This window comes from Monodon monoceros, unplaced genomic scaffold (assembly GCF_005190385.1).
Source record: "Monodon monoceros isolate NGI ecotype Baffin Bay Population unplaced genomic scaffold, NGI_Narwhal_1 Super_Scaffold_2, whole genome shotgun sequence".
Lineage (NCBI taxonomy): Eukaryota > Metazoa > Chordata > Mammalia > Artiodactyla > Monodontidae > Monodon > Monodon monoceros.
Genome location: NW_021703776.1, coordinates 92,876,105 through 92,903,940, shown reverse-complemented (window position 1 = coordinate 92,903,940; position 27,836 = coordinate 92,876,105). Strand labels below are relative to the sequence as shown.

Sequence of the window (27,836 nt, the reverse complement as noted above, 5' to 3'; positions counted from 1 at the left end):
CAGTAAGACAAGTCAGAGTAATTCCATGCCTCTCCCGCTCCCAAACAGTCTACAAGCTATAGTGGTAGCTCTCAAGACAAGTAGGACTTTCTCATTTTTCCCTCTCCTGCTTTCTATCTCTTTCCCTTTCTGCTCTGCTTTCTGGGTGGTTTCCTAGATTGCACCTTACAATTTCTTTTTAGGGGCTTCCCTGGTGGCACAGTGGTTGAGAGTCCGCCTGCCGATGCAGGGGACACGGGTTTGTGCCCCGGTCCGGGAGGATCCCACATGCCGCGGAGCGGCTGGGCCCGTGAGCCGTGGCCGCTGGGCCTGCGCGTCCGGAGCCCGTTTTCCGCGACGGGAGAGGCCACAACAGTGAGGGGCCCGCGTACCAGAAAAAAAAAAAATAAATAAATAAAATAAACATTTTAAAAAATGAATATTCAAAGCTGACAATGACTTAGGGAAATGAACACTCTTATCAAGTGCTGATGGGAATGTAAGTTGTTTCTGAAATTTTGCCAACTTTTATTGAGGATTCTTGTGTTAAGCATCTTCTCTGGCTAGAAATTCAGAAAACCACTGGGTGATGGGTGGGAGTGGAGCACATGAAAGACATGCTCTCTTGAACAGACAAGATGGAAATTTAGGTTTAACAATGTTCTGTTGAATGGAAGAGGTGAAAATTTAGGTACTGTAGAAACAGGAATTATATGAACTATACATAAATTCCTACCTCACTTAAGCATATAATAACCTGTGTGACACCAAAGAAACCCAGCTCAGAAACAGGATCTGACTGAATCATCTGCTCCCAGTGGAGAGCCGAAGTTTCCATCCTATTTACCAGGTGCAAGTTTTTCCATGCTTTTGCTAACATCTGAAATACATCCTTCCTCTTCATCTTTTAAAGTATTGAGTATATTTTACTGACACTTCTGTAAACTGTCAGTGGGACTGGGTGCTGATAAAACCTTTTGGAAAGCAATCTGCCAACATCTGTCAAAATGTCAAATACTTTACCCCAGCAAATTCACTGACCAAAACTTACACCAAGATATATGTTCCGTGACATTTCCTACAGAACTGCACCATTACTTATAAAAAGAAAACAAGAAAACAAATTAAAATCCTAACTGTCCATCCACTGAGGTGCTTTGCTAAATGATTCCATATAATGGAACATAACACAGCTCCTAAAAAGAATGGGGAAGAGCTTCAAGTGCTGACATACAAAGATCTTCAAGATATGTTATTAGGTGAATTAATCAAGGGGTCTAATAGTATGCACAGTAAGATATTATTTGTGTAAATAAAAAAAGAATACACATATGCTAATCTATGCACAAATTTTTATCAGCAAAGATATATAACAGGTTGTTAATGGGGGTTAGCTTTAGAAGGGGAACGAAGGATTGGGAGACAGGGAGAATGGTGAATTTTACTTTCCGTTTTCCCTTTTCCAATATTTGAATTTTTACCAGTGGAGGGATTTTTACTTTGCTAATTTTTTGGCACCCTATCTGTCTTTCAGGGTACCTTTCCAGTCCATATTCCTCTGATATCTTCCATCCTTTAACCAGTATACTTGCATTTCTTCTTCCTCTAAATTTCTACACTATATTTTAATATTCCACAGTGTTCCTTATATCGAAGGATTTTTTTTCTTTTTTTTTGGCGGGTTCACGGGCCTCTCACTGTTGTGGCCTCTCCCGTTGCGGAGCACAGGCTCCGGACGCGCAGGCTCAGCGGCCATGGCTCATGGGCCCAGCCGCTCTGCAGCATGTGGGATCTTCCCAGACCGGGGCACAAACCCGTGTCCCTTGCATCGGCAGGAGGACTCTCAACCACTGCGCCACCAGGGAAGCCCTCGAATGATTTTTTAATTTTTATTTTATATTGGAGTATAGTTCATTAACAATGTTTTGTAAGTTTCAGGTATACAGCAAAGAGATTCAGTTATACAAATACATGTATCTATTCCTTTTCCAAATTCTTTTCCCATTTAGGTTATTACAGAGTATTAAGCAGAGTTCCCTGTGTTATACAGTAGGTTCCTTAACTTGTTCCTTTTCACATGACCAGATGGTGAAATAGGTCTCATACACTTTGTGTATCCTCTAGAATAGGGATTAACAAATTTCACCTTTAAAGGGTCAGATAGGATATATTTTACACTTTGTGGGCCAGATAGCCTCTGATGAAACTACTCAAAACTACTTGATTCTAATTAAACATCAAAATTTTGTATTTTTCTAAATGGCTTGTTCCATCAACATTTGGCTTCCTATGTTTTGTTTTGTCTCAAAAAGAAACAAAAAAAGTTGAAAGACTCAATCAAAGCTATTTTCTATTTAAAGGGAACACTCTTGCACTGTTGGTGGGAATTTAAATTGACACAGCCACTATGGAGAACAGTATGGAAGTTCTTTAAAAGACTAAAAATAGGGGCTTCTCTGGTGGCGCAGTGGTTGAGAGTCCGCCTGCCGATGCAGGGGACACGGGTTCGTGACCCGGTCTGGGAAGATCCCACGTGCCGCGGAGCGGCTGGGCCCATGAGCCATGGCCGCTGAGCCTGCGCGTCCGGAGCCTGTGCTCCGCAACGGGAGAGGCCACAACAGTGAGAGGCCCGCGTACCTAAAACAAACAAACAAACAAACAAAAACTAAAAATAGAACTACCATACGACCCAGCAATCCCACTACTGGGCATGTGCCCTGCGGAAACCATAATTCAAAAAGAGTCATGTACCACAATGCTCATTGCAGCTCTATTTACAATAGCCAGGACATAGAACCAACCTAAGTGTCCATCAACAGATGAATGGATAAAGAAGATGTGGCACATATATACAATGGAATATTACTCAGCCATAAAAGGAAATGAAATTGAGTTATTTGTAGTTAGGTGGATGGACCCAGAGTCTGTCATACAGAGTGAAGTAAGTCAGAAAGAGAAAAACAAATACTGTATGCTAACACATATATATGGAATCTAAAAAACAAACAAACAAAAATGGTCATGAAGAACCTAGGGGCAAGACGGGAATAAAGACGCAGACCTACTAGGGAATGGACTTGAGGATATGCGGAGGGGGAAGGGTAAGCTGGGACAAAGTGAGAGAGTGGCATGGACATATATACACTACCAAATGTAAAATAAGATAGCTAGTGGGAAGCAGCCACATAGCACAGGGAGATCAGCTCAGTGCTTTGTGACCACCTAGAGGGGCGGGATAGGGAGGGTGGGATGGAGGGAGACACAAGTGATATGGGGATATATGTATATGTATAACTGATTCACTTTGTTATAAAACAGAAACTAACATACCATTGTAAAGCAATTATATTCCAATAAAGATGTTAAAAAAAAAAAGCTATTTTCTATTTAAAAGCCATGTATAAAACCAGCAATTCCAGGAAACTTTTCTCTTCTTTGATAGCCCTCACACTTCACTTTCTTTTATATGGTATATATAATTATGTACATATGTATTAGTGTTTATAACATGCAAATATTAGCTCCAGATTAGATGGTGAACTCCATAGGGAAACTTTTCCAGTATATACCACACCCAGAGCTCAGTAAGGTGGTTTGCACCTGGGCAAGGTTGGGACTAGAGTGAGATGTGTCAGGTGCCTAGGATGCACCATTTAAGAAGGCACTTACTGTCAGCGTCCTGCAAACACAGGGGCCGCCTTAAAAAGGAGTGCCTCCTTAAACCGTGTGCCCTAGGCACGTTACTTGCTTCACCCTGGCCCTGGCCCCGCACCCAGGAGCCTCAGTGTACTCAGAGCGACTGCCTGTTAGTGACTAAGCCAGTCAACATGCAAACTCAGGACAAAGGCTTCACTCACTTAAAGGAAGTTGGCTGCTCCCTCCCAGAAAGCCCTCGCTGGGAAGCACAGAGCAGTCTTAACCTACTGCCAACCAGAGGACAGATCCAGCTCAGGAAAAAAGGGCGTGTCAGGGAGGACTCAGGGCTCCATAAGACAGAGAAGAGAAGGAACAAAATTTCCATTGTCCTTGCAGGGTTTTCACCCAGTCCCACTACAAATGGCTTGGCTGAAAGGGCCCAGAGCACGCTCTGCCTCTTGTCCTCCTGCTGTTATCCTTTTGCTGTATTTCTAGTTTGCTGCTTTGCTCTGCTCAGAAAAGTCAGGAGAGGAGGACACTACCTACGATTCTTCCTCAAGAATCAAACTCTGGACTTCCCTGGTGCTCCAGTGGTTAAGAATCCACCTGCCGGGCTTCCCAGGTGGTGCAGTGGTTGAGAGTCCACCTGCCGGTGCAGGGGATGTGGGTTTGTGCCCTGGTCCGGGAAGATCCCACATGCCGCGGAGCGGCTGGGCCCGTGAGCTATGGCCGTTGAGCCTGCGCATCCAGAGCCTGTGCTCAACAACGGGAGAGGCCACAACAGTGGGAGGCCCGCGTACCAAAAAAAAAAAAAAAAAAGAATCCACCTGCCAATGCAGGGGACACAGGTTCAACCCCACATGCCATGGAGCAACTAAACCTGTGAGCCACAACTACTGAGCCTGTGCTCTAGAGCCCTCGAGCCACAACTACTGAAGCCCATGTGCCTAGAGCCCGTGCTCCACAACAAGAGAAGCCACCGCAATACGAAGCCCACACACCGCAACGAAGAGTAGCCCCCGCTCGCCGCAACTAGAGAAAGCCTGTGCGCAGCAATGAAGACCCAATGCAGTCAAAAATGAATTAATAAACTTATTAAAAACAAATCAAACTCTGACTTGTCTGTGTCCCTGCAAAAGAACACTGCTTGTACCAATTTACATTCCCACCAACAGTGTAGGAGGGTTCCCTTTTCTCCACATCCTCTCCAGCATTTATTGTTTGTAGATTTTTTGATGATGGCCATTCTGACTGGTGTGAGGTGATACCTCATTGTAGTTTTGATTTGCATTTCTCTAGTAATTGGTACAGCCACTATGGAAAACAGTATGGGGGTTTCTTAAAAAACTAAAAATAGAACTACCATATGACCAGGAATCCCACTCCTAGGCATACACAAAAGAAAACCATAATTCGGAAGGATACATGAACCCCAATGTTCACTGCAGCACTATTCACAATAGCCAGGGCACAGGAGCAACCTAAATGTCCATCAACGGAGGAAGGGATAAAGAAGATGCGGTACATATATACAGTGGAATGTTACTCCATCATAAAAAAGAACAAAATAATGCCATTTGCAGCAACATGGATGGACCTAGAGATTGTCATACTGAGTGAAGTAAGTCAGACAGAGAAAGACAAATATATGATATCGCTTATATGTGGAGTCTAGAAAAAGGCTACAAATTAACTGATCTACAAAACAGAAATAGAGTTACAGATGTAGAAAATAAACTTTTGGTTATCAGGGGGTAAGGGAGGGGAGCGATAAGTTGGAAGATTGGAATTGACATAATTACACTACTATATATACAATAGAAAACTAATAAGGACCTACTGTATAGCACAGGGAACTCTACTCAATACTCTGTAATGGCCTATATGGGAAAAGAATCTAAAAAAGAGTGGATATATGTATATGTATAACTGACTCACTTTGCCGTACACCTGAAACTAACACAACATTATAAATCAACTGTACTCCAATAAAAATTAAAAAAAAAAAAAAGAAAGAACACTGCTTGAAGCTTCTGTAAAAGACTGTTTCCCAACTTAGTCTCTGGGGTTCAGACTAGCCCAGAAAAGTCATATGACAGAGAAGGCTGTGTTCCTTCCCCATTTCTAAATGCATTTGCATTACACCAGCTCACAAAAGTCAGGCCTTATACCTCTGTGTACATTTTACATACTGCCTAGGGCCTTGCTTACCTTAGGAAAGTACATTTAACAACTCCTCTTTGGGCATCTATGCTATAAAAGAAGGTATTATGTAAAAAGACAGAGGGGAAAAGGCTCCTAATACTTATGAACTTCCAGTCTAGCAGGGAGAATATAAACAAAAAACATAGCTTCCAGCACAACTTCAAGCATTTACCAGTGTCCACCATTTTACACCACTGTGAATAGTGGTGGTATGAGGAAAGATAAAAACTAACACATAAAGAACACCCACAAAAAGCCAGGCACTACAGGAGATGCTTTCACACATTTCAGAACAATTCAGAACAATTCAGGCACTACAGGAGATGCTTTCACACATTTCAGAACAATTCTGTGAGGAAGCGGTCTTTCCCCATGTGAAGGTGAGAAAGATGAGGCTACAAGGTTAAAAGTGACATGTCCAAGACACACAACAAGTGGGTTACGGAGCCAGAATTTGACCTGAGGTCTGTCAGATTCTAAAGCCTGTGCATGCTATCATTTCCCCAGGTTGTATAGAAACAATCAGAAAAACTTACCGTGTAGTAATCATACCAGCGGGCTCTAGGGAAATATGCAGTGACATTTCTGGCATTCTAAAATTAAACAACAAAAAAAAAAACAAGGCATGAGCAGTAGGCTCAGCTCTCTAGGGCAGAGTAACCATTTGCAGAGTAAAGGGGTCAAAACAATGTAATGGCCTTGGACCCACAGGCCTCTTCTCTCTAGAGGTCACCAGTGTTGGTAAAGGCTCCCTTCTCGGATCCCTTCTCAAACTGGGGAGATCTGCCTAACCAAAAATGGTGGCTTCTGTAACACCCTTTGGGATCCGGGACTTAAGGGGGGAAAAAAAAATCATCATTTACTTATAGACTTATCCCATACCCTCTCTAAAGAGACAAACTGAGGCTGGGTCTAGAGCAGAAAAAAAAATTGTAGGTTTACGGCACCAGTACTTCAGAAATTATGACTAGTGCAGTAAGTTTTGGAGAAGATCCGGTTAACTGTTATTTTAATCAAAAGCCTAATCATTGATGCCTGAGGACCCCTTTTGGAGGAAGGGAAGAGCTAGCCAGCAACAAAAGTATACACATTGCTCTGTATACAAAAGTATACACAAACAATCCTTCTGAAAAGCTTTGTTTTAATGGTGATAGAGGATAGCAAGGATTTCCTTATAGTACTGTCCCCACCTGACTCAGACTCCTTCTTGCAGTTAAAGAAGAAATGATTATATCTTCAAATATATCAAAGGGTTTTTTCCTTCTTGATTATCCAATGAATCAGAACTCGTTATACTGATTTTAAAGATGAGGGAGCTGAGGACCAGAACGCCTAAGTAATGAACTGCAGCTCAGAGGGAGAGGAAGAGACAGAGGTAGAATAAGAAACCACATCTCAGGACCCCATCAGATGAGGCCTCTTCTCTTCGACTAGTCACCGGCCTCATAGCTGGGATCCTCTATTCATCAGAGGCCTCCATACTCACAGGCTCCAGGACAGGGCTGACCAGGAAGGCTGGGCCCAGAAGGAACTGACTGTCTACATCCCAGGTCACCTGGTCTGACACAAACCTGGAGAGGGAAACCAAGGTGCCACAGTTAGGACCCCTACAGGACTCCAGATGGAGGCCTTGAAGACACTCCTCAAGTTCAGACCCAAGTTGGAAATCCAGCCGCATCCTATGCCATCCTTTATTCTTTCCCTAGGTCAACCATAATTAGATGCATGCTCACTTTCTACATGTCATGTTCTTCAAACCCCAGAAATGGTTGGATTTAGACACGTTCTCACCTATCAATGTCTCCACACGTTTCTTAACCACAGCACATTTTAACACAAGAATGGTCCATTCCTCAGATATCCCCCTGGATTCGTGACCTGAGCTACTATAAAGGATACGTAGGTCTTTACAGGCCCAAATTAGAAAGAAATTATTCTGTGTTGTACTGTATATCATTTTGAAATTTTTCAAAAAAAATCAGTAGTCTTTTACCAAAGATCTAAGGTGTGACTGACACCATGCTAAAAGGAGTCATAATGTACGGTCTGTGCCTAGAGAGCTTTTGGCAAAGGCAGTCATGCCTTTAATTTGGAAGAATTGTTTTCTTCAACTGCCACCATATAGAATAAAATTATCACTTAGTCTTTGGTATCCTTGCTATACACTCACTCATGGAGAAGAGGCCGCACGACAGTGCTGCCCTCCGTGTTGGCCCTGTGCATCAGGGTGTACAGATATGGCAACAGGGTGTATCTGGTCTGCAGGACACTTCTGGAGATAGTCACAAAGGTAGAATCCCAGGACACAGGGTCTTGCCTCTAAGGAGAAAAAAAAGTGTTCAGGGCTCAACTTAGGGGACCTGGGGGACGTAAGGAGATAACTGAACATTTATTCCAAATGAAGATCAAACAAAGCTAAACCAACGATGACTATAGATGAGACTCAAAGAATATTTTTAATAGACCAAAAGAGGTCACTGAAGCTTTCCCAGGACAGCTGAAAAAGTTCCCCATAAGAAATGGGGGGTAGGGTATATATTTGGTACAATGCCCAAACTGAAAGAATACTGATTCATTGAAACATGAGGATTTTTTCATGTACTTGTTGGCTATTTGTGTATCTTCTTTGGAAAAATGTCTATTCAGTTCCTCTGCCCATTTTTAAATCAGATTTTTTTTTTTTTTTGCTATTGAGTTGTATGAGTGCCTTATATATTTTAGATATTAACCCTTTATCAGATACATAGTTTGCAAGTATTTTCTCCCAATCTGTGGGTTGTCTTTTCATTTTGTTGATTCCATGCAGAAGCTTTTTAGTGTGATGTAGTCCCACTTTTTAAATTTTGCTTCTGTTCTTTGTGCTTTTGGTGTCATATCAAAAAAAAAATTGCCAAGAACAATGTAATGTAGATTTTTCCCTATGTTTTCTTCTAGGAGTTTTATGGTTTCAGGTCTTAATCCATTTTGAGTTAATTTTTTTGTGAGTGTGGTAAGATTTGAGTTATTTTTGTGAGTGTGCCTGTGATTATCTAGTTTTACCAACATCATGCATTAAGGAGACTATGTTTTCTCCACAGAGTATTTTTGGCTCTCTTGTCAAATATTAGTTGACAGTACATGCAAAGGTTTATTTCTGGGCTCTGATTCTGTTCCATTGGTCTATTAGTCTATTTCTTATGCCAATATCATACTGTTTTGATTACTAGACCATGTAGTTTTGATTATTATAGCTTTGTAATATAGTTTGAAATCAGGAGGCCTGATGCCTCTAGCTTTGTTCTTTCTCAGGACTGCTTTAGTTGTCTGTGGTCTTTTGTAATGCCATACAACTTTTAGGATTTTTTTTCTATTTCCGTGAAAAATCACATTAGAATTTTGATTGGAATTACATTGACTTCATAGATGGTTTTAGTATGGACAGTTTAACAATGTTAATTCTTCTGTTCCAAGAACACAAAATATTTTTCCACTTGTCTCTTTCATCAATGTCTTACAGTTTTCAGTGTACAGATCTTTCACCTTCTTGGTTAAGTTTATTGCTAAGTACTTTATTGTGTTCTGATGCGATTGTGAATGGGATTGTTTTCTTTATTCCTTTTTCAGATATTTCACTGTTAGTGTATAGAAAGGCAATTGATTTCTGTATGTTGATTTTATATTGTGCAACTTCACTGAATTCATTGATTGGTTTCTAATAGTTTTTTGGTGACATCTTTAGGATTTTCTGTATATAAGTTCATATAAACTGTAAACAGAGACCATTTTACTTCTTCCCTTATGATTTGAATGCTTTTTTCTTTCTCATCTGATGGCTTTGACTAGGACTTCCAGTACTATGTTGAATAGTAGTAGTGAGAGTGGGAACCCTTCTCTTTGTCCTGATCTTAAGAGAAAAAGCTTTCAACTTTTCACTGTTGAGTATAATATTAGCTGTGAGCTTGTCATATACGGCCTTTATTATGTTGAGGTACATTCCTTCTATACTCAATTTGTTGAGAGTTTTTAATCATGAAAGGATGTTGTATTTGTCAAGTCTTTTTTTTTCCTGCACCTATTAAGATGATCATATGACTTTTATCTTTTATTCTATTAATGTGGTATATCACATGATTTGCATATATTGAACCATCCTTGCATCCCACGGTTAAACCCCACTTGATCATGATGCATCATTCTTTCAGTGTGCTGTCAAATTCATTGTACTAATATTCTGTTAAAACGTTTTAGAACTATATTCATCAGGGATATTGGCCTGTTTTTCTTTTCTTGTAGTATATTGGCCTCTTTTTCTTTTCTTGTAGTGTCCTTATCTGCTTATGTATCAGGGTAATGCTGTTCTTGTAAAATTAGTTTGGCAGTGTTCCCAAACCTTTAATTTTTTGGAGGTGAGAAGTATTGGCATTAATTCTTTTTAAAATGTTTTACAGACTTCACCAGGGAAACCATCTGGTCCTGGGCTCTTCTTTGTTGGGAGATTTTTGATTACTGATCTCCTTACTCATTACTGGTCTGTTCAGATTTTCTAGCTCTTCATAATTCAGTCTTGGTAGGTTCATGTTTCTAGAAATTTATCCATTTCAACCAGGTTGTCCAATTTGTCAGTATATAATTGTTCATAGTAGTCTCTTATGATCTTTTATATTTCTGTGGTATCAGTTATAATGTCTCCTTTTTCATTTACAATTTTATTTATATTTGAGCTTCCTCTGTTTTTGTCTTAAGAAATCTAGCTAAAGGGTTGTCAATTTTGTTTACCTTTTCAAAGAATCAGCTCTTAGTTTCACTGATCTATTTTCTGGTCTCTATTTTATTTATTTCTGCTCTGATCTTTGTTATTTCCATTCTTCTGCTAACTTTGGGCTTAGTTTGTTCTTCTTTTGCTAGCTCCTTGAGGTGTAAAGTTAGGTTGCTTATTTGATATCTTTCCTTTTTCTATAAACTTCCCTCTTAGGACTTGGAATGGTAGTTATCAGGGGCTGGGAGGTGAGAGAAATGGGGAGATGTTGGTCAAAGAGTAAAAACTTCTTGTTATAAATTAAATATTTCTGGCGATATAATGTACAGCATGGTGTCCATAGTTAACAATACTGTATTATACACTTGAAAGTTGCTAAGAGCGTAGATATTAAATGTTCTCACAACAAAAAAGAAATGGTAATTATGTGACATGATGGAGGTGTTAACTGACCCTACTGTGATAATCATTTCACAATATATAAGTATATCAAATTAAAAAAAAGAAACACGAGGGTTTAACGGTTTTGAAGATGTCCTTGGGGAATATAGACTACATTACTTGTCGTTCAAAAAGGGAGTCTGTGTTCCTGGTGACACAGAACTTTTGAGCTCTGAGCTCAATGTCCTACCCTGGCCCCAATGCTGTTGTGGTTCCTCGAGAAGGGGTAAAAGGCCCCCAGCTGCATCCAGCGAGCACACATTTCATATTCAGCATCTTGAAAGAATCCACAAATATCCGCTCCTGTCTGAAACAGGGTAGAATAAAATGGGCCCGTTAATGATTTCTGAAAGATATCACCATCTGCTTGGTGATTGGGAGTACTCCAAAGGACGCTTACAAAGGATACGCCGAAGAGGCTAAACTCCATCATGCCTGCAACGAGAACCACAGCTGTGTCAGACAAGGCACTCATGACCTGCCTCCTCTTCCCTCCTTGGAGAAGCCTTGATCAAAGACCCCAACTCCTCTCCTCTCCCAGCAGCCCACACACCAATGATAGATTTCCTCAGCTGGTCCCACGCGGCCGTGTTGTCACCCAGCCAGTGTCCTCCCCAGCGGCCAGAAGAAGGAAAAGTGGAGCGAGTGATGACGATCCCTCGCTGTCCCGTCACCTCCTGCACAGCTCTGCTCGGAGGGGAACAAGGGGGTGATTTAGGGCACAGCAGGTGAGGAAAGGCCACAAACCTTCTCCTCCCAGAGCTCCTGAGCCCAGGGCATGGTGACAAAATATCTCCTGTGTCACAGAAGGGAATATGGAAATCTAAGCCATGAGGTTCCTCACTGACTGACTCCATATGATGGTGATAATATTAAAAGTTGTGTCTTTACGTTGTGTTTTATAGTGTTTCATATAAAAAAAAACTTCACAATGTAATAAACTCACCAGATCACCTAAAAATAATAGGTAATCACTAAATTTTGCTATTTATTTACTCAATACTTAGTTTTATATATTTGGGAAAGAAGAAGATGAATTCCTTTATAAGACTTTCCTTAGGATATTTGTTATTAAGCATGGAATGAGCACACAAAATGGGACAGTGATAATTAAGTAGAACACCAGTTGGCTACCCAACAAGAGTGACAAAAATAAATTCTAATAGAGATGAGTCACTTTTGAAAAAAAGGAAAGAGGTATCCAGTCCTCTGTGTTCCCTTACAATAAGTAAAGTTATTATAGCATCATCCACGCTGAGTGGTGTCTTATGTCTTATGTCTCCACGTGTATTTCCTCCACTAGGACTATTAGTCTCTTACTTAAATAAGGACCACGCCTTATTTAAATCTGTCCTGCTAACTAGGATCACAGGGTCTGGCTCCATGCTCATGAGTATTTAATAAATGAGAATTGCGACAGAGCTATAATTAAAGTCTTCTTAACTCTTGGAAGAGGGAATGAAAGGACGAGCAGTGTAGCTTCATCAGTCCCTGGCCGTCCCTGCAGGCTGTCCCGACTGCAGAAGGCAGTTGATGACTCACTCGTACGTGGGTCTGGTCTGGGCCCACCCGTACAGGCTGTGCACGTCGTAGTGCCGCACCGGGGAGCCGTCAGGCAGGAGCTGCTGGCTCTCCATGCACAGGGTCTTGCTGCTCAGGCCCCTGTCCCTGGACTCCAAATCTGAGGAGAAAGATCTAGTGATGTGAAATCCACCCCTGCCTGATCCTGTTTATCCTTGACCTCTCCTCATGGGATTGGACTCTGGATCATAAGACTAGCTTGACCCCTGCATGGGTCCCTCTCCTCCCCAGGGGCATGGAAACATGCACGGCTCTGAGCTACAGTGGCACTCGCGGGTGTTTTCAACATCCAGGGCCCCGGAGGGTTCCCCGGGAGAAAGCAGGGGCATGGGGAAGAACGCAGTTGTCAAACACTTACTGAGTGACAGGCTCCAACCTAGGCTTTTAACATGTATGTTATTTTATGTAATTCTTATCATAGTTCTATGGAGAAGATATCATTATCTTCCTTTAACAGTTTAAAAAACTGAGATTAGAAAATAGCAAGTAATCTGCTAAAGGTCACACAACTCATAGAGAGTATAATTTCCGGAACCAAGATATGAACACAAGTACAATGCCAAAGTCATTGACTCCATGATAAGGTGAGGCCATTACTTTCCACCCACTGGTGACACAATAAATTCCTGTGGAGGGATTAACATGAGCCTGAAGAAGTAAGACACCTAGCTGTGGGATCCTTTGGAGACATCACCACAGTTAACTGTTTTTTGAAAAAAATTTGAGAAACTTACCCAAAGGGGCCAATAACTTGCCCACACCCAACTGGGTAAAGTTCTTGGAGTGTGTTTGTCTTTGGTCCCCCCAAAACCAGAGTGTCAGTCAGGATGTCCCTGAACATCAGGATAAATGTCTGGCTGCTGGACTCCTGCAGCTCATTCCCTGCAGCCATGGCGCTGCCAGTAGAAGAGGCCAAGGGTCCTTACATGGCATGTAGGGAGGGTGGTTCAGACAGGCATCCTTGCAGCCTGGAGGGACTGCCCCACTCACGAAGCTTGCCGGTTCATTCATATCCTAGAAATGTCCAACACAGGAATACTTTACTTTTAAAAAGAATTATATACTGTTAACTCAGAGACAAGGAAGCAGAGAATAATTGTTCACCATCCAGTAATTCCACAGATACCAGCCCAGGGAGATTCATCAAATCCAGCTTGAAAAAGATCAATTAAGCCCTACAGAATGACTGGCTGGTGGATTTGAAAAAAAATTCTCACTCAGGGTGTGAGGAAGGCTCAGTTCCAAGGAATTCCTGGTAATCAGCTTGGAATTCTACAGCAAGAACTTCAGACAAGGTACAAGGTATGAGGAGTATCAGAATGGTCCACTCCAGATTGGAGGAACTGCAGTCTGATATGTCCAAAGTCTTTCTTGGATGATTATTACCCCTTTTGATTAAAGGTCAGTAATACATATGCTTAGGCACACAGAGATAGAAACACACCTATCCCCATGTACACAGACACAAACACACACACTTACAATCCATATGCCATCAAACTTCAAGCTCTTCTCTGGATCCCGTGGATTGGTGTACATTTCTCTCAACTCCCTTTTCCACCATGTGATGGTTGAATTACGGAAAAAGTCTGGGAAGGCCACATAAGCTCGGTATTGCTGTAAAAAGTAAATACAATTTATTTGTCCCAAACAAATATATTAGACAGAAAACAGGCATTTCCTAAAAGCTTAACTCATGCAAAGCCTATACTGTGTGGTGATAGTTAATCCAAAGTTATGAGCTTAAGTAATGTTCTTAGCTTATTTGAAATACAATGAGCTCAAAGAACAGAAATGAGCACAAATGAGACACCTTCTTATCATTTGGAAAGCATCCACAGACTGTTTTCCTCTTTGTATCAACATGAATGGTAGCCATCAACACCCTGAACTCACTTTTTCTATCGTTAGATACCCACCCCTCAACTTCTGTCCTGCGATTTCCTAAGCACTCCTCAAAGACAAAGCATGAGCCAGGGAGACTGCAGCTTGAAAGGGGCAGACAGCAGATGCATTGTCAACAGGTTGTAAAGAAACATCCAGCTGATCCTCTCCTATCTCATTCCCAGTAGGAAAAAAGGGTGAGAGGTAAGACTGCATTTTATTACATAAGACTATCTAACTAATATGTATCTGGGTTTTCTATGGTTTCAGAATCACTTGAAAAGTGCAGTTGTGTGTCAACTAAATTGGGGGGACTTAAAGAGGAAGTTTCAACTCCCCTTTCTCTTATCTTCTTCAAATAATAAAAAACTGTCTTTATTTTAACCTGGAAAATGGACCCAAGGTATAACTCCTGAACTATAGCCCCTTTGAGAGCAAGGCCCTTGTTGACCTTTGTATTCCCCAACCATGCTTAGCTTAGTAGCTGACATAAGATAAATGTTTAGAGCATAATTGTAGATTCACACCACTTAGCAATAGCAAATATTCTTAACTTTCTATATAGCTATGATGCTTGTTATGGAGCTTTATGGTCGTTTGTATGTCTCAGTAAATTGGTTCCTCTGTGTTCATCAGTGCATTTCAAGAGTTAAAAAGTTAAATAATGCTGGTGGCAAAAGTGTGGGTGGGGAGGAAACAACAGAAAAAGGACTTGGTCTAGGGAACCTCCAGTACCTAAACATGATAGGCAAAAGGCAAGTGGAATCCAAATGTCTAGAAAAAAGGCCAAAAAGAACACAAAGAAAAAACCAGAAATGGATTAGTGTACAGGGATCCAGCTCACAGAGAACTTTTGAGGTAGTGAGCCACACCACTGAGCATCTCGTGAAAGGGAGGCATGCCAAGGTTGCCTTTTTGTTAGAAAATGGAGGTAGAAACATGGACCCAACAAAATAGAACCTTTCACCAGAAACAGAGAGCTCCAGCTCAGGCAGGGTTAGAAACATGGGGTAGAGGAGGGAAGTGGAGAATTGGAATAAACAGAGTCAATACCAGCCGTGTCCAAGTGATAACTGAATCCCAAATGAGATACAAGTGAGAAACCTGACTATGATTTATTAACCCCACTAAAGGTGCTCTGACCCTTACCCATTAAATTAAAAATGTTCTGCTGTTCTCCAAGGTACTGGCTCTGCCTCACTCCTGTCTGTATTCCACCTTTGCCTCATTGCTTCTGTCCTCACTTTCCCTAGTCCTCAATACATGATGTACCCACTTGCATGTCTGGTCCCAGGATTACTTACCACAATCCATTGTGTGCTACCAAGATGCAATTCCTAGGCTCCATGCCAGGCTTACTGTATTAAACATCTAAGCTTCAGATCCAGTGGCCTCAGGCCCACTAATCTCATCAAGTGGGTCTTATTAATATAAATAGTTAAAATCATTCTATCTATTGAGAATATCTTATGTGCTACCTAACAAACATTGCGACCCCCTAATGAAGTATTTCTCATCAGGGGCACAACTGGCATTTAGGGCAGGAGAATTCTTGGTGGAAAATCCCCTGTAATTGGGCATCCCTGGTCACTGCCTACAAAATGTCACTTGGTGCTCCCCTTGCAATAATCAAAACTGTCCCACAGATTTCCAAATGCCCTCAAGGTGGCAGTATTGCCACTAATGGCCGATGCACTGTAGGGCTCACACAGTGGTAGCCAACTTCTTGATTGCTGAAGTGGCCCTCTCCCCAGCATACTGATTTAAAAGTCATGGTACTGCCATAAAAACAGACACATAGACCAGTGGAACAGAACAGAAAGCCCAGAAATAAACCCACACATCTGCAGTCAATTAATCTTTGACAAGGGTGTCAAGAACACAAATGGGGAAAGGACAGTTTTCTGTTAACAGTGTTAGAAAAACGTGGATATGTAGAAAACAAACGTATGGACACCAAGGGGGGAAAGTGGCGGTGGGGGGAGGGTGGGGGATGAATCTAAGAAAAAAGGAAAACATGGATATCCACATGCAAAAGAATGAAACTGGACTCCTATCTTACACTGCTCACAAAAATTAATTCAAAATGAATTAAAGACTTAAATGGAAAACCTGAAACCATAAAACTCCTAGAAGAAAACACAGGAAAAAGCTCCTTGACATTGGTCTTGGCAATGATTTTTTTGGATTTGACACCAAAAGCACAAGCAACAAAAGCAAAAATAAACCAGTGGGATTACATCAAACTAAAAAGCTTATCCACAGTTAAGGAAACAATCAACAAAATGAAAAGGCAACTTACAGAATGGGAGAAAATATTTGTAAATCAAATACCTGATGAGTTAATATCGAAAGTATATAAGGAGCTTATACAACTCAATAGCAAAAAAACCCCAAAAAACAGAAAAACAACCCACAAATATATTGATTTAAAAATGGACAAAGGACCTGAACAGACATATTTCCAAAGAAGGCATACAAATGGCCAACAGGTACATGAAAAGGTTCTCAGCAACACTAATCATCAAGGAAATGCAAATCAAAACCACAATCATAATCTGTTAGGACAGCTTTTATGAAAAAGATGAGAGATAACAAGTGTTGGCAGGGATATGAAGAAAAGGGAACCCTGCGCACTGCTGGGGGGAACATAAATTGGTACAGCCACTACAGAAAATACTGGGTTAGCAAAAACTTCGTTAGGGTTTTTCCGTAAGATGTTACGGAAAAACCAGAACAAACTTTTTGGCCAACTCAATAGTATGGCATTCCCTCAAAAAATTAAAAATAGAACTACTGTATGATCCAGCAATTCTACTTCTGCGTATATATCCTGAAGGAAGCAAAATCAGCATCTTGAAGAGATATCTGTACTCCCATGTTCACTGCAGTATTTATTCACAATAGCCAAGATGTTGAAGTAACCTAAGTGTCTGTCCACAGATGAATGGATAAAGAATGTGTGGTGTCTATACATACAATGGAATATTATTCAGCTATGAGAAAGAAGGAAAACCTGCCATTTGCAACAAAATGGATAAACCTAGAAGGCATTATTCTGAGTGAAATAAGCCAGACAGAGAAAGACAAATTCTGTATGATCTCACTTATATGTGGAATCTGAAAAAAAAAAAAAAAGTTGAACTCATAGAAACAGAGAGTAGAGTGGTGATTACCAGGTGTCAGGAGGTGGGGGAAATGAGGAGATGCTGGTCAAAGGTGGCAAGCCTTCATTTATAAGATGAATACATTTCTGAGCCTAATGTACAACATGGTGATTGTCGTTAATAATACTGTATCGTATACTTAAAAGTTGCTAAGAGAGTAGATCTTAAACATTCTCACCACACAGTACACAAATGGCAACTACGTGAAATGATGGATGCGTTACTTAACCTGATTCTCATAATCATTTCATGATATATATGTATATCAAATTATCACATTGTACACTTTACATATATACAATTTTATTTGTTAATTAAACGCCATTAAGCTGGCGGAAAATACTAAAAACTAAATAAATAAAGTCAAGGAGCCCATGACCCTGAACTTCTCTGGTGGATTCCTATGTCCATGTGGGCTGCCTGGACCATGAAGCTTCAAGTGATCTTCTGTGAGAAGCAACAGAGATTACAGCAAGCTAGGTTCTCTTCCTTGGATCCTCATCTGAGATCCATTACAAGTAAGAACCTGTTTCCAGGAGACTGCAAGTTTTAACAGATGGCTGGAAACTGGGAGATAAGATCAAAGTTGGGAAACCCAAGGAAAGATGGGGGGATTTGTAAGAGAGAAGATGGAAAAGCCTGTCCATGAAAAAAAAGAGGTATAGAGAAAATTACCCAATCACTAAAGACAGGGGTGGGAGACTGTTTAAAAGGGATACGCAAGGCAAAAACAACTGCAAATACAACAATAATGAAAACAACAATAAATACACTAATTCAGGCAAAAGGCATTGTTTCTTCGAGGTATCATTCAGCAGAAATTTCATGGATGTTTGCAATCTGACAGCCTTGGATTGGAAATCACCACTCTGTCACCTAAAAGCATGGACAGAAGTAATTTAAACTCTCTGAGTCTTAGTTATGCAAAGTATAATAATATCTACCTCCCAATTGGGGTAAAATATTGGCATGTAAAGTGACTGGCACACAGACAGACACACAGGACATGTTCCCTACGTAAGTTTCCTCATCTCGCGCCCATGCCCATGCCATGGGGATGTCCAGTATCCTAAGTATGGCTGCACCTTCCTGGCAACGCTGATTTCATCCAACATCCATACAGGCCCTTTACCTCCACTTGACTTTCCCAGTCTAGAGAACTGTTGATAACAATATCGGGAAAATCAGGCCAGACCTGTGAAGAGAAAAATGTTTAAAAGCAATGCACTAGATAATCTCTCTTATATAGCATTTCCTAAGAAACTATAAACCATGTCCTACAGGTGATAATTTGATTTTCTTGTAGGGTTGATCTAAAGAAAAGTGGATCTCACAATGCACAAACATTCCTTTAAAATTCCTTAACAGTGGTGACAAATACTGATGGAGAAAATGACAATTTCTGACCTCAGAGTCCAAACAGAAAAGAAAAAAAAAAAAGTACAAACACACTAACAGTGTGGGGATTAGTGGATCACTACTCAGAACATACCTTTCCCCAAATAATGTTTCCATCATTCGGATCTTTGATGAAGACATCGTCCTCCACACCCCGTGTGAAAGGGGGATAGGGCTTTGTCTCGTTGCCAGAAATGGCTGGGTCCTGAAATCAAAGCACAGGTCAGGTGAGAAAACCAAAGCCAGGGTAGAAAAATGGAGAACTCTTCAAAAGCGGAGGCATCAGCTTCCACCTGAGCTGTAGAGCTTCTGTGAATCCAGGGAAATACACTTTTCTTACTGAACCTCAACTTCTCTACTCGTAGCATGGAAGAAAACACAAGTATAAAGCTTTCTGCACCAAATCCCATTCACTCTTCCAAACAGACTCCGCCCATTCACACAGGGACTCACCAGAATGAGGATGACCCGCATCCCATCGGCCTTCATTCGAGTAATCAGAGCTGGAAGCCCCTCAAACTCGGGGCTGAGGGTGAAGTCCAGCTGCCGCTCCATGTAGTCGATGTCCGCATACTGCACGTCCTGGAGGAGGACAAAGGAAACTTGCAAAAGCCCAGGTTCCACGTGAGAACAACGCTCCACTAACCAATGGTGAATTTCAGTCGGCATCTTTTTGATTCTTTCAAATCCCACCTCTGTTATTTGTTAGGTATTAGGTTCTGGAAAATTCACCTAATTTTCAAATTTTGAGTAGTAAAATAGAAAAAAACTAAATTTGCAAAAAATAGGATGATAATGCCGAACTGGCAAGGCTGTGAGATAAATGAAAGCAGCAGATGGAAGTGCCTTGTGAAGGGCCAATACAAGGAGCGATTGTGGCCACCACCCCATCCCCAGAGGCTGCCCCTGGTATCAGTGGCTCATACTCAGAAAAAATAACATAATGTAAACTACCCGGTACTAATACAACATGGATAGTACGCCCATTAAAACAAAACAAACAAAAGCAACTGTAATTGCTTTGGAATCACTAATCCTGGGGGTTATCAGACACAGCTTTCTTATTAAGAATAAAATATTGCACGCTATACTTTCCGTTAGTAGGAACAATCATAAACAATAGAAAAATCAATAGAATAAAATTAAGTATGTAAATGGTTTATGGGACCAATTGTCTGATTAGTGGACCCCTCTCATCTTCAAGTGAAGGTGGAGTTTGTTTCCATAATTATTTCCTCTGGAAACCAGTCCCAAGATCCCTACATTCAACCAGGCATTAGCTCAAAGCTGTGGGAACACTGGGCTGCAGTGCCAGCAAAGCGTTGGAACTGAGGTTGTAGCTACACACACAGTGGTCTGACTGAATTTGGGTCAATTTCTTTTTTTTCTTTTTTCGGTACGCAGGCCTCTCACTGTTGTGGCCTCTCCCGTTGCGGAGCACAGGCTCCAGACGCACAGGCTCAGCAGCCATGGCTCACGGGCCCAGCCGCTCCGTGGCACGTGGGATCTTCCCGGACCAGGGCACGAACCCGCGTCCCCTGCATCGGCAGGCGGGCTCTCAACCACTGCGCCACCAGGGAAACCCGGTCAATTTCTTTTAATTAAGCAAAACTACTCTCTGGGCAACATTTTTACAGTAGCAAGAATGTTTTTGACTAGATGTTGTGAAGTCATGTGAAAGAAACGGAAGCATGATCTAGCAGAAAGAGCCCTCGGGCTGACCCAATGCCCTCCTCCTTTGGCAAATCACTGTGAGTCTTCAAGTTGGGGACAATGACCCCCCCCCTTATATTACTACTGGGTAGGGGTGAGGCTGAGTGTGACACTGTATGAGAAAGTACTTTGTAATTTTATAGAACCTGATAAAAATCAGACAAACTAATCCAGATACAGAGACCAGGGTTGGCCATGCGGTCCCAGAGCCAGTACCCCACAGACTGACAACGTACATATGGGATCTGGGCAGCCACCATCTCATCATACAAGCTACCAATCTCAGCGTCGTTCTTGTATCCATAGCGACACAGCTGAAACCCCAAGGACCAATAAGGAACCATCACTGGCCGACCAATCAACTAGAAAATAAACAGAAAATTTAGTCCTTAAGAAGAATCTGGGTTAAAGTTGTACACAAAGTAATAAGAATATTTTTCCAGTGTCCCCAGTTAGATAATCAACAAATTCAAATCCAGAGAGAAACTAAGAGGATGCAGAGCCACTGAGATAACTTGGAGGAAGCTTCCTGCCAGACTTGACCTCTCTCCCCAGGAGTTTTGGAAAACCTGATTTTGCTCTGATTCCTAGTGGCAGACCGGCTTACTGGTTAAGAACACGAAATTCAGAAGCAACATACCAAAATGTCTGGGTGACCATATGGGATCCAGTCTCTGCTGGCTATGTGACTCTGGGCAAAAGTGGAATAGCCTCTTCTCTATCTGTTTCTTCGCTTGTAAATTGAGGATAATAATATATTTGTTTCATAGTGTTTTTGTGAAGACTGAATGAGTTAACGTAAGTAAAGTGCTCTGACATGCAACAAGTAATATATCAGTGACATATAGTAAGTTTTATGTCTGTGTTTGTTGCTGCTGCCAAAGCAACTGTTGGGACCACTATGACCACAACCCTCATCACCACAATCACCACCCTCACTGCCACCACCCTCACTGCCACCACTGCCACCACCATCATCACCACCACCACCATTACCACCATCGCCACTACTACCACTGTCACTGCCACCACCCTCACTGCCACCACCATCATCACCATCACCACCACCACCATCATCACCACCACCACCACCACCATCACCATCACCACTATTACCACTGTCACTACCAACCACCGCCAGTGGCACCACTACTTTTGATACCTCTGCTAGTCTGCAATGCTCTGAGAGGCTACGAATATAATGGTTATCAGGATGTATTTATTGTTCCTTATTCTATAGCCTACCTGCCTCCCAGAAAGACCAACAATTCTAGTTATCATCTAAGAACTACAGAACGTGCTGTGTAAATACTTGGTAACTAGCTGAATTCCCTCCTACCTCAGTGTACTGCTGAGTGACAAGCTCTGGAGTCGGCCCCAAGAAGACATAGAAGTCCAGAATTCCTCCTGTGGTACGGTACGTCAAGGCAGGCAAGGGCTGGAATGTCACATCTGGAAATGTAGGAAAATACCAATCAATATGGAAACCTTCAAGTGAGAAATTACCCCTGAAATTCATACATTCTCCCTCTTCCTATGCCTCCTTATTGTAGAGTACTGACAGAAGGTATTTTGTACTATACCTACACAGAATTTAAAAAGTTAAGTGAAGGTCTGCAGGGTAATCTGTGCCTGGACTTTCTTCCCTTTCATGCACTTATTACCTTATTATATGTTTTGTCCTTCTGCTCTTTTAAAATTGTTATTATCATTTTTATTTCAGAATAGTTTAAAACTTACAAGAAGTTGCAAAAATAGTACTAAGAGTTCTCTTGGACAATTCACCCAGCTTCCCCCAATGATAACTTCTTACATAACCATTGTACATTGTCAAAACCAGGAAACTGATGTTGATATAATACTATTAACTCAGGTAGAGGCCATATTCAGATTTCACCAGTTTTCACAAGCATGCTTTTTAACCCCAGTTCCTGATTTTCCATCCCCTTTCCAATATACCACGCAAATTTTCTTTACACCCTCGTACCCCCAGAGTGAGTGCTCTGACCCCCAGCTTCATCACTAATTCAAATTATATTAGTGGCTCCCACTGGCTGACCTCCAGGATACTTGGGACTTGCTTGGTTTTGCTACCCCTTCTTACGTTGTTTATGCCAAATAAGAGTTAATCCTTATTACTACACGTTACTGAATTGAAATAAACAGAACTGCTAAAGAGAATGAAGAAAAAAAATAAAAAGCACTCTCAACAAGATAGTAATTTTGACTTCAGGGGCCACATGATCAAACACATTCTAAAGTTCCCCAAGGATGACTGATTCAGAAAAATAAGGGCAGATGCCAGCATCATCTTACCCATGGCGTTGCTGTTCAGCAGCAGGACCCCATGGGCATTGCCATCCTCCTCCAGTGCCATGTAGTAGGGGTGGACACCATAGGAATTCTTCTTGTACTGGGAGAGTCATGGGCAGAAGTGGCAGGAGGTTAGAAGACAAAGGCGGAAAACAGACAGAGATTGAGAAAGAAACTCAACAGATTGATTGGTAAGGTGTGTCTAGTCTTCTCTGTGAGATAAACACATAAGAAACAAAGAAGGCCGAGAATTGGCCCACTTGACTAAAAGCAGAATGTGACCATCCAAGTTGAGTGTTGGAAAGAGGAAACATGAAGCATACACAGCGTGGGTGGACAGAGGCAAAGACATAGATCCCAAATGCTCTGCCCTTACCCCCGGGGGTTGGTCTCGGGAAAACATTCCCCACGTGTTCCAGTTGAAGTCTCTTCGAAAGGCTGTGTGCTCAGTTTCCCCAAAGCCATAGAGGTACTGGGAGGGGAGGCGCGTGGAGATGCGGATGAACATGTCGTTGAAGGTGAAGCCAAGGAGCTGAGAGTCCCAACTGCAACACAAAAGGGTACGTTTGCAAAAGAAATGGGCTGTTCTAATAGCTTCAAGCAACTGACTTCTCAGGGAAATTGAACTCTTGATTTCCTCCTCCCACCCAGAACCCCCCTGTTGATCTCCCACACAAAACATAAAGTCTATACGATTAAAATAATCAGAGACTCCCTTGCTATACAAGCCCAGGAGCCAGTTCTTTCTTCTATTTTCCTCTATCACTACCTCCTTCTAGTGGTCCCTCCAGAATGCCAAATCCTATCAGTCTCACCATCTCAGCTGCCACCACTTCACAGCAGGCCTAGTTTCCACCCTTGCCCCACTACAGTCCATTTTCTACACAGCATCCAGAATGATTACTTTTTAAGCATCTCACATCATGTCAACCCCTGTTTGCAATTCTTCAGTGATTCTCATTGAAACATCTTGTGACGTCTTCAAGGCCATTCCTGATCTGAAGCCACCTGGACCCCAGCCTCATCTCCCCCCACTCACCTCCTTACTTACGATACTACTGCCACCACATTGGACTTTTTTCCCCTTAATAAGGCAAGTTTGCTCCTGTTTCTTGGTCTGTGCACTGACTACTCAATTTGCTTGAAGTGTTCTCACTCCTCCCGCATCTCCATGGGGGAGGCTGCTTCTGCTCATCCAGGTCCTATTTCAAATGTCACCTCCTTGGAGAGACCACCTCTGACCACAGTATCAAAAGCAGTAACCTCCCCATAATTATCAATTACCCTGTTCTTTTTCCTGCATAGCAGTTGTCACTATCTAAACTGCTACATATTTTAACTTAAATCATTTTTGTTATTTCCTTAGTATTTTTTGTCATAAAAGGAAAGACCTCATCTTCTATAACCACGTACTATGGAGAAGGCACCCCATAAACATTTGTTGAATGAATTCCTAGGTACATGCAGCTGCCTCAGGAATTATTCCCAGGGCACTAAAGATTTCTCATAAGAACAGAAGGAAATAACTTGTTCATGAATCTGGAAATGGACAGTGTGTTGCTTTGAGCAAGATATCCCCAAGGACAATGGACCTGGCAATGATACAGGTAATCATCAATTCCAAGTCAGACTAAGAGCCATTTACATTACAGCGCCTGTACTCTTCCGGTGAATTTCAATCCCAAAAGGATTCTTCTTAATGAGGACATCATAGAGTCGACTCTCAGAGGTGCTGGATGGAACCCTGGGTATGTTGAGAGGGACTGGAACTTCATACCGGTTGTTGTTGGGATCATAAATCTAGGACCAGAGGAAACAGATTTTAGGCAAGTATAGTTGTCTTGAAACCTATACTCTTAGTAGAAACTTGATGTCTTTGACAAAGAGTCTGAACGCTACATTTGTCTTCTTTAAGCTCATGATACTGGAAATTTAATTAACAAATCAAAGAACAACATCACATTTACTATTTTGATCTGAGTCTGTCATATCTTTTTTTTTTTTTTAAAGAAGATGTTGGGGGTAGGAGTTTATTAATTAATTTATTTTATTTTTGCTGTTTTGGGTCTTCGCTTCTGTGTGAGGGCTTTCTCTAGTTGTGGCAAGCAGGGGCCACTCTTCATCGCGGTGCGCGGGCCTCTCACTGTCGCGGCCTCTCTTGTTGTGGAGCACAGGCTCCAGACGTGCAGGCTCAGTAGTTGTGGCTCACGGGCCCAGTTGCCCCGCGGCATGTGGGAGCCTCCCAGACCAGGGCTCGCACCCGTGTCCCCTGCATTAGCAGGCAGACTCTCAACCACTGTGCCACTAGGGAAGCCCCTGTCATATCTCATTTTTAAAGCCTGTATTACATAAACACATTCCTTTGATATTGGTTCTACCTTGGGAAATCAGTCTGGAATTTATGAATATATTCTTTATTACTTTGTGTGTGGTGTGTGACTGTATGTGAATACCTGAAAACATTTCTGAACTGAAAAAAAATCCCCCCCAAAAAACATGATGGAATATTACTCAGCCATAAAAAGAAACGAAATTGAGCTATTTGTAATGAGGTGGATGGACCTAGAGTCTGTCATACAGAGTGAAGTAAGCCAGAAAGAGAAAGACAAATACCGTATGCTAACACATATATATGGAATTTAAGAAAAAAAATGTCATGAAGAACCTAGGGGTAAGACAGGAATAAAGACACAGACCTACTAGAGAATGGACTTGAGGATATGGGGAGGGGGAAGGGTAAGCTGGGACAAAGCGAGAGAGTGGCATGGACATATATACACTACCAAAAGTAAAATAGATAGCTAGTGGGAAGCAGCCGCAGAGCACAGGGAGATCAGCTCGGTGCTTTGTGACCACCTGGAGGGGTGGGATAGGGAGGGTGGGAGGGAGGGAGACGCGAGAGGGAAGAGATATGGGAACATATGTATATGTATAACTGGTTCACTTTGTTATAAAGCAGAAACTAACACACCATTGTAAAGCAATTACACTCCAATAAAGATGTAAAAAAAAAAACCAAAAAACCAAAAAAAAAAACCCATGAACTCTACTTGATTAAAATAATCATAGATATCCTTGTTAAAAATGGGGTCTAAATTGATTCACTGAGTACCTACTATATTCTTACCTGATACTGTACTAGACAGAAGGATCACTAAACTGAGTAAGACACAGTTATTGCTTTTAAGAAGTCCACATACTAATGGAAAGTGAAAGAGAGGTGCCCACACTACCTGAGTGATACATGTCAATGTAGAGCTATACAGAAGTATTGTGAGGTTATAGGAAAGGAAATGTCTAACAATGTTTCTGGAAGACTGAGACAGTTTCATGAGGGAAAAGGCTGAGTCTTAAAAAGATCTTCAGTCATTAAACAAGCACAGAATGAAAATCAAGTGCTTCCTGGCAGAGATATAAATGCAAAGGCACAGAGAATTAAAAGAAAGAGGCAAATATTTTGGAGAGGCTGCTATATAATCAGGAGGTAGAATAGGAAAGAATTAAACCTGGAAACTTGATCAAGTTCCTTTATTTCAAACCCATTAGGCGCTTACCACTTGCCAGTGTTACAGTGAGGATAGAAAGATGAAAGAGTATCATCCCTACATTAGAAGATGTGAAAGAGCTCACTATCCAGGTTGATATCAGATTGTCAAGAACATTTCAAGCAATGCCACACTGGCCTGAGTGTTTCGTTTATTCTCTCAGTAAACTTTTGAGAACTTACTATCTCCTAAGCTTTGTGTTACATTTCAGGAGCACAGAGATGAAGGGACAAATTCCTGTCCTTGAGAAACTTACAATTCAATAGTGAAAAAGATATCAAAAGCAGCCCATCGCTTGTCCTGAGATGTAATTAAATCATGGGAGAGAAAGAGATCAGTACACTCTTGTAGGTATTTCATATATCCCAAATTCAGTGTTCAGAACTGAACTCATCATTTTATTTTGCCTAAGCTCAAACCTTTTCAGTTTTCCCATCCCAGTTAATGTCACCACCATCCATATAAAGACATAAGCTAGAAACATGGTAATCGTCTTGATGCTTCTGTCTCCCTCATAGACTACATGTAATTAATCACCAGATCCCATAATGCTACTTCTCACTCTCTCAAAGATGTCCACTTCTCCATCTCCTTTCTGTACCTGGTTTAAGCTCAGTCCCTCATCTGGATTTCCTAACTGGTAGCCTCCTAACTTGTCTCTCCTTTTTCACTCCTGACCTCCCAACCACTTTCCTTACAGTAGACACAGAAATCGTTTCAAAGTGCAATTTAGAACAGGTGTCACTGTTCCATCAATGGTCTCCAATTACACTTAGGGTAATGATCTAGTATATTGTAGCATGGCTAACTTAGAAGAGCAGACTGATTTCAGGGTTCTGTAACCTTGACTAGCAAAGAATAATGGAAATGAAAAGTGCCAAGTAGGTACTTGACACATATACTGTAAACACATACCTTAAACTGCAGCATGTTATCCTTATGGTAGGTCACATTCAGACGGAGGGAGTTCACGGGTACAGAGGGCAAAGAGGAGGCATACGAAGACTTTAAGGAGAGGACAGCTGTGGCCCCATGTAAGTCATACTGAACATCACTGACAGAGTATAGATCATTGACAAAATAGCAAAAAGGGACTCCAGGAGAACCGGATACCTGAAAAGTAAAGCCAAATCCAGCTCAGCATGAGTTCTAAGATTATCAGATATAAAGGGGCTAGAAAAGGCAATTTGCAGGGAGATAAAGATAAACCCAGTCATTTTCTTATATACTCTTTGGTAG

General features: G+C 41.5%; 1 protein-coding gene across 4 annotated transcripts in view; it reads right to left on the bottom strand.

Annotated features, from left to right (window-relative positions):
- MGAM (maltase-glucoamylase) overlaps nt 1-27,836 on the bottom strand; it is a 221,947-nt gene that overhangs the window by 8,083 nt on the left and 186,028 nt on the right. For all 4 annotated transcript variants that reach the window (XM_029233412.1, XM_029233414.1, XM_029233415.1 and 1 more), the window contains 18 exons: nt 27,513-27,710; nt 24,698-24,852; nt 23,429-23,597; nt 23,056-23,152; nt 22,079-22,191; nt 20,976-21,101; nt 19,480-19,608; nt 19,121-19,231; nt 18,761-18,823; nt 14,060-14,194; nt 13,504-13,591; nt 12,539-12,677; nt 11,550-11,683; nt 11,397-11,431; nt 11,187-11,303; nt 7,991-8,139; nt 7,307-7,391; nt 6,357-6,413 (listed from right to left, as the gene is read on the bottom strand). In XM_029233412.1, coding sequence (XP_029089245.1) covers nt 6,357-6,413; nt 7,307-7,391; nt 7,991-8,139; nt 11,187-11,303; nt 11,397-11,431; nt 11,550-11,683; nt 12,539-12,677; nt 13,504-13,591; nt 14,060-14,194; nt 18,761-18,823; nt 19,121-19,231; nt 19,480-19,608; nt 20,976-21,101; nt 22,079-22,191; nt 23,056-23,152; nt 23,429-23,597; nt 24,698-24,852; nt 27,513-27,710 — 2,100 coding nt within the window. The remainder of the gene's footprint in view (nt 1-6,356; nt 6,414-7,306; nt 7,392-7,990; nt 8,140-11,186; nt 11,304-11,396; nt 11,432-11,549; nt 11,684-12,538; nt 12,678-13,503; nt 13,592-14,059; nt 14,195-18,760; nt 18,824-19,120; nt 19,232-19,479; nt 19,609-20,975; nt 21,102-22,078; nt 22,192-23,055; nt 23,153-23,428; nt 23,598-24,697; nt 24,853-27,512; nt 27,711-27,836) is intronic.